Below are 6,376 nucleotides of genomic sequence, written 5' to 3' on the forward strand. Positions count from 1 at the left end.
GGAATGCCCTGTATGAGGAGCTCCTCGTTACAACCCATCGCACTGGCAGGACTCCAGATGAAACCTCCTGCCTCTTTGCCAGCACTGCGGAGGAGCACCAACTGTGCCCCAGGGCAGGGGTCCTGCTTTCACCCGAAAACATCAAAATCCCTTCTAATTCTAATCTAGCTTATTTTTAAAACATAGTTTGGATAATGTTATTTAGTAAACACCCATAATAACAGCAATGAAAAAAGCCTGCAAGAGGAGAGGATGGCTACGCCTAGGCGTGAAAAGTGAAAACTGCTACGTGAATGCATGCAGTGCAAAAAATGCCTTCTCTCCCATTTTCTGGAAAAGCCTTGAGACCATTTCTTCAAACTCTGTTTGTCCCCGCAGACCAGAGGGGAGTTCTCCCACTGGCACTGCTAGGAGGGACAGGACAGGACAGGACTGGGACCAGTGTGCAGCCATGCTGAGCATCACTAGGCACCCACACTAATGCCCAGCTACATCTTATTGGCTGCCAGCCTGATGCATATCCAGGAGCAATGCTCTGGTTTGGGAGCATTCCTGTGCTTGACATTTATTTCACTCCCAAATGCCCCTGACTCCCAGCTGCCATGGCCATCTTTCATCTCCCACCATAACTACATATCACGTCCCAAACGGCTTACGAGTACACAGGCAATGCTGAAGCACTTTGTGAGCCAAAAATCTCACTGACCTGTTTTGGTTTGTTGTTTTTTTTTTTTTTCCCCAGGGAATAAAATCAATGTATGAGCTCACATTTTAGCTTTGGCATGCAAAATTCTGTCCACGCTGGAGCCATGGGTCTGCAAGAGGCATCCACTAAACACAGACCCCTGTGAGAGCAAGGGCAATGTCCTAAAATCATATTCAGGACTGGTTTCTGCACTGAGCACTGTTCAAAATGATCAATCCTTGTGAGACAGCTATGACAGTGAGGATGTAAGCATGGATCCTGTATGAACAACTTTTTCCAGGTCTCAGCAAATCTGCTGGGAGTAGGGTAGAGTGCAGCCAGCAAATGTATTAAATATATTTTATTCTTGTCAATCAGAGCAGTATAATAAAAAGGAAAACACTAAGCTGTTGCCACCACTTGCAAAGGAAAACTGGGACAAAGAATATATTGATCTACCCTCGCTAAGTATGCAGGTGTATTTATTTATATCCTGCTTAGGGAGCAAAAGCGAAGCACACACAATTAAGAATATTTCCAAGCAACCACCACATCAGGCCATTCAAAGTACATGCATACCGGTGTACCATGGAAAGCCAAAGCCTGGCCTCCAGTAAATGGGCTGAAAGCACTGCTCCTAAGATCAAAATCCAGCCTACAGGTCCTAACCGTTCCCACAGGGAGTGTGCATTCGTTGTATCAAACAGCCTTGCCCTGTTCTCAATCACGCAAAAGGTAATCCCACCATTTAATACCCAACACACCCATCAGAAAGAGGAACACTGAGCTACATCATACTCTTCCCATGTGTGGGATAGCTGGAGAAGGCTTTCTACCCAGACCACACCACTTACAATGAAGCTGCATCCCCAGAGTGGCACTTTGTGCTCAGCCCCCACTGTGGACCCCTGACTCACAGGTGTGCCAGCAAGAAGAGGCCTCTGCAGTGGGACTTATCAGGTACTTTATCCACTCTGAAACGCATTTAGAAAATCCCAGCTTTTTCCAAGAGCTCCCCGGAACACATCAGCCATGATGACCCCCAAAGCCAAGCTGCTGTCTGCTGCCAGCAAGGAGCTGCTGGTATTGCAGTGCTTCACTGCTGCTTTTCATAGAGAATTTAAAATAGACTTATTTTCTACTTCTGTTTGTACTTTCACATGCAGACATGCCAGCAGCCATTCCCTACATGTCCCCCAGCAAATGTACTGTGGCTTCCTGACCATCCCCAGGCATGAGAGCCCAGCATGAGCAGGGGGGATCCAAGCATCAGCAAAATCCATCCGTGCTGCAAGTCTGAGTGGCATCTGTCTCCACACCAAGGGGTGTGAGACGAAGCAGGGACCGTGCCCGCGATGCTCCCCCTGGGCGATAGAGCCAAACCCAGTGAGACAGCTGTCAAACCCAGGGTGACCGCTTCAGTCTGGGGTCCACCTCCCCCAGGGAGGCACAGAGCCCTTGGCAAGGTAAGATCCAGCAGCATGGAGGGCGACCATCCATCCTCTCCATCCCTCCAGGGGAGCACAGGTGGCATTTTGCCCAGGTTCAGAACCTGCTTCTGAGTCACTTGGAGGAGGACACCCAAAAAGGCATGTCCCCCTACCCAGGCTTCAAGCAGGAAAACACACACCGCTGCAGTTCTGTCTTCTTCCCACCCCAACAAGGCACTCAGCACCTCTATAAGCCCTTGGCTTACCAACATTTTAAGGACAAGGGGGAAATAGAGAGGAAAGTCTTTTTTTCCTTTTTTTGCTTATTTTGATCATTTTGAGGCACAAAATGCATACAGTATAGTTTCTCTCAGAACAAAGGGATAGCACTGAACAACGCAAACAATTTAGCATCAGGCCAAGTCCTCAGAATTAATAAAGTTTAGCACTAACAGGTTAAAAGGCTATTCAAGGTATTACAGAAACTGCACACGGCCAGTTACTTTGAATATATGCTATTAATATTATTGTCTAATATTAATATTATGTGAATTAACAGCAGCATGCAGGTGACATAAAAAGGTATAAGAAAAATTAGGGTAAAACTCACATCCGGGTGTGGAATAGCGTATTGTCCCTGAATTGTATAGGCCTGCAAAAGAAAAAAAGCACGTTATTAGGGCTGGCAGGAGGTGGCAGAAAAGCCCCATGCCTCTCCACAGGGACTGCTGTCCCCAGGGTTTGCTCCTTTCTGCCTGATGTGGGATAAATGCTGTTAGTGCAGGGCCTAAAGAGGAGCGCAGCCCCCACCCTGCCCTGCCCAGGACCATGCGCTGACCCCAGATAACTGAGCATGGGGAGCTGAGCGTTATGCCACTGGCATACCTCTCCCTGTGCTCCACTGCTGGTGAAAGCAGGGTGTGGGAATTTGAATTTTGACTTAACTGGCTTGGTTTTGAGGCTGGAGGGGGATGAAGGAAGCACTTTCCGCACAATGAGCAGTTGCCCTGCACACTCCCCTTGGCTAGCCCAGGAGAAGAGCCTCCTTGTTCTGCGTTAAATTCGCTGGGGCAGTGAATACTTGGAGTGGGAGGGAGATGTATCCCTCTGATCAAAGCCAGAGCACACTGGGCCACCTAACTTCAAGGGCTTGGGGTTAGGTTGGCTCTTCCAAAAGGAAGGAAACAGCTCTTTAAAGGTGACAGAATTGCATGGAGCAGGAAGACTGGTACAAAAGATACTCATCAAACCAGAATTGTCTGTGTAGCAGATGCATGGTAACATCACTACTGCCTTTTGCACCTAAGCGTGATCCTAGGAAGCAAGCCAGTGCAATGAGTCTCTCCATATTTTCAGGTGCACAACTCTTAACACTCTTTACACTACCCAGTATATTCCAGTACTTTGTTGGGGTTATAGGCATTGCCGTGCAGAAAGCCAGCTGGGTGGCATGGTGCTGATGTCTCACCAAGTGAGGAGAGGGCTCAGGGACAGGCTGCCTGCATTGAAATGCCTTTCACCAGCTATAATTGACAAATACATGCAGATGTCTGTCAGGCAAATTATTTAGTGTTTTTAACATCGTTTCTAGCAATCCTTTCTTTTTGTAAAGAAGCTCAAAACAAGCACCACTGTGGGTAAAGAGCCAGACACTAGAGAGCCCAATATTTAAGACTTAACCAGCTAGCAAACTGTATCCCACTGGTTGACACATTATTCAGATGATTCTGAAAGAAATGGCAAAAGAGATGGATAACACTTTAAAAAGGGAGAGTAAAGATAGCCAAGAAAAAGGAAAAAACCTCCCTGAAACTCCTGCAAATTTTCTGCATTGTTTGCAAACAGTGAAGTGCTTGGTGTGAGGAAAATCCCCAAAATCCTGTAGGAGGAAGGAGGCAAAGCCCGGCACATAGAAAAGGCAGTTTCTGGCATCCTGGCACAATGAGGACTGGTGTGCCCATGGGGACATGGCAGAGCCTGCTCTAAAAAGTTCACTTTTTGTGGTGGTTTAATTTGGTCATTGTTTTTTGATTAGAACAATTGATTAGAAAAGTCTAATTAAAGGCAGGAAGGTGTCTTGGACAGATGCAACCCAACTCTGACAGCACCCGCCTGTGTGACCCCCGGCTTTCTGCAAGAGGCTGACATTGCACACAAACAACGGGGCTGATCCCTTTGGCAGTTGCTATCAGCCACTGCATTCCTCAGCCTACCAAGCTACTGCAGGTTCAACCCACCCCAAAGCATCTCGCAGCACCACTGACTGTCACCTGCTGTCCTCTGCCCATGTGCCCTGTGCCACTCCTCGGGTAGAGCCCAGGGGCTTGCCAGCACTCTCTCAAAGGTGGCAGGGAAGAGGTCTCATTTGAGATGGTCGCTTCTTCCCACAGCGTCACTTCTGTGCAAGACACCAACCGTTCACCAGCAGGAGAAAGGCTACCTCAGTATTACTCTCCCTTTTGAGAAGATAAGTTCACCAAGAAGCTGGACTCAAAGCTCTTTTCCAGGACAGCTGCTCAGACCTAATGTTATGCTCCTCCCTATGCTGGCAATGACTAAGAGATGCTAATGTAGCACACTGCCTGAAATAGCCTGTGCTTTGGGATTTGCTCCCAGCCTTAGTTTGCCTTTCTGCTATTTATTATGGTTGGGGAGAAACAAAATAACTTGTGTGGTGCCGCTCTGGATGGCATTAGCTGTAACTTCATGGTGCTGGCTCTACCCAGCTGCTGGAAGTTCCTGGGAAAGTACTTCTCCTGCTAGGTACTGGTGCACCACAACATGATGGGATCTACAAGCATGGCCTCAGTCACCCGGTGAGGTGAGTAGATGGGGCGGAAAAAGCAACGGTTCAAGTCCCTTCTTTAGAAGCAGCCACATGCTCAACTAATCGTTTCATAAATCACATGCCGTGGGAGCCGATTTTTGTTTGCAACGGCTATCCTGCAAAGAAAAAATCTGCCATCGCTTCCCAAGGGTCACTAGAAATATCACATCATGACTGCAAGCCTGCAGATCAAGCACTGCACAATGTCACTGAAGGCAATGCAATGCAGGCTCTCCTGTGGGCAGAGCTGAGACCCAGCTTTGCAGCAGAGGTTATGGCCTTTTTTGGGGAAGCAGCACCCGAACCCACTGATCACCAGTGATGTGGATGACCCTTTCACAGAGGCTGCCCTGAACAGAGGCTCAGCACAGTCCTGGAGTGGCTAGGAGGAGCCCTTCTTATCTTAGACCAATTACAACTATGCAAAGTTATTTTTAATTGGAAAATAAAACACTTGCAGCCACTGTGAGAGCATGGTCACAGCCTCTTGTTCAATGAGGTTTTACTCATTTTCTCCTTCGCAGTGGTAACTGTTGGCAAATACTGAATTTAGGTCTAATGAAGCAAACTCCAGCCTGTTCTTGGTGCACAAGTGCCCAGCAGAGCTAACACCCTGTCTCCTGGGGCTGGCCCTTTCCTTATCCTTCAGCAGCCACCACAGGAGCTAAGCCGGCTGCCCAGGCTTGCAAACTGCCAGCGGTTCTGCAAAGAGCTTTCAGTCCACCTGCCGTGGCACGCAATGGATGGGATGACACCATGCAAGTCAGAAGGCAAGAAACCTGAGTGCACTAACGGGCAGCGGCTGGTGCTGCAGTAAAAGGCTGAGGTTGGCAGTGGAGGCTGCAAGCGGGTCGGCTCTTACCTGACCACCTGCAAAAATGACAGGGGTGGAGGCGGGCTTTGGGCGGTAGGGAATGGTGGCACCTTTTGGTGGGGACTAGGAAAAGGGACAAGGAGAGGGAGAGAGAACATTAGAACAGCTTTCCTGAAACGGCGGCAAAAAGAGCGTTAGAAAGCACCCGACAGAGCACGGCCCCCGGGGCCGCCGCCAGCAACACCCGCACCAGGCAAACCGCGTTTCTGGACAGGAGAACACAGGGGGGGAAATTGTTGTTTAATGGACAACGAGGACAACCTCAGGTACAGGAGATCCCCTGGCAAGGCACGTCCCCCTAAATTGCTTCCCGGATCTCTGCTGCCTCCCTTTGCGTTTGTTCTGCTCTCCACAAACTGTGTTGCCTGGTCTAGTCTCGAGCGTGACGCTGGAATGCAGCGCCCTCCTCAAAACACCCCAAGGAGACCCTCAAGGTGCAGTGAGATGGGGAAGTACACTCACAGACCAGGCTTTTCATCCCTGGATGCCATAAGCCTCCTTGTGTGGTGGCTTTCTTTGTGGCCTGAGAGTTCTTGCATGTCAACAACCCCACCCCCCCG

The 6,376-nt window shown here is 49.1% G+C and overlaps 1 protein-coding gene across 1 annotated transcript in view; it reads right to left on the reverse strand.

The window, feature by feature from the left end:
* PCBP3 (poly(rC) binding protein 3) overlaps nucleotides 1-6,376 on the reverse strand; it is a 41,972-nt gene that overhangs the window by 11,011 nt on the left and 24,585 nt on the right. The window contains exons 8-9 of the mRNA XM_009891394.1: nucleotides 5,805-5,879; nucleotides 2,726-2,767 (exon numbers count right to left, since the gene is read on the reverse strand). Coding sequence (XP_009889696.1) covers nucleotides 2,726-2,767; nucleotides 5,805-5,879 — 117 coding nt within the window. The remainder of the gene's footprint in view (nucleotides 1-2,725; nucleotides 2,768-5,804; nucleotides 5,880-6,376) is intronic.

This window comes from Charadrius vociferus, unplaced genomic scaffold, assembly GCF_000708025.1.
Source record: "Charadrius vociferus isolate BGI_N301 unplaced genomic scaffold, ASM70802v2 scaffold69, whole genome shotgun sequence".
NCBI classification, from domain to species: domain Eukaryota; kingdom Metazoa; phylum Chordata; class Aves; order Charadriiformes; family Charadriidae; genus Charadrius; species Charadrius vociferus.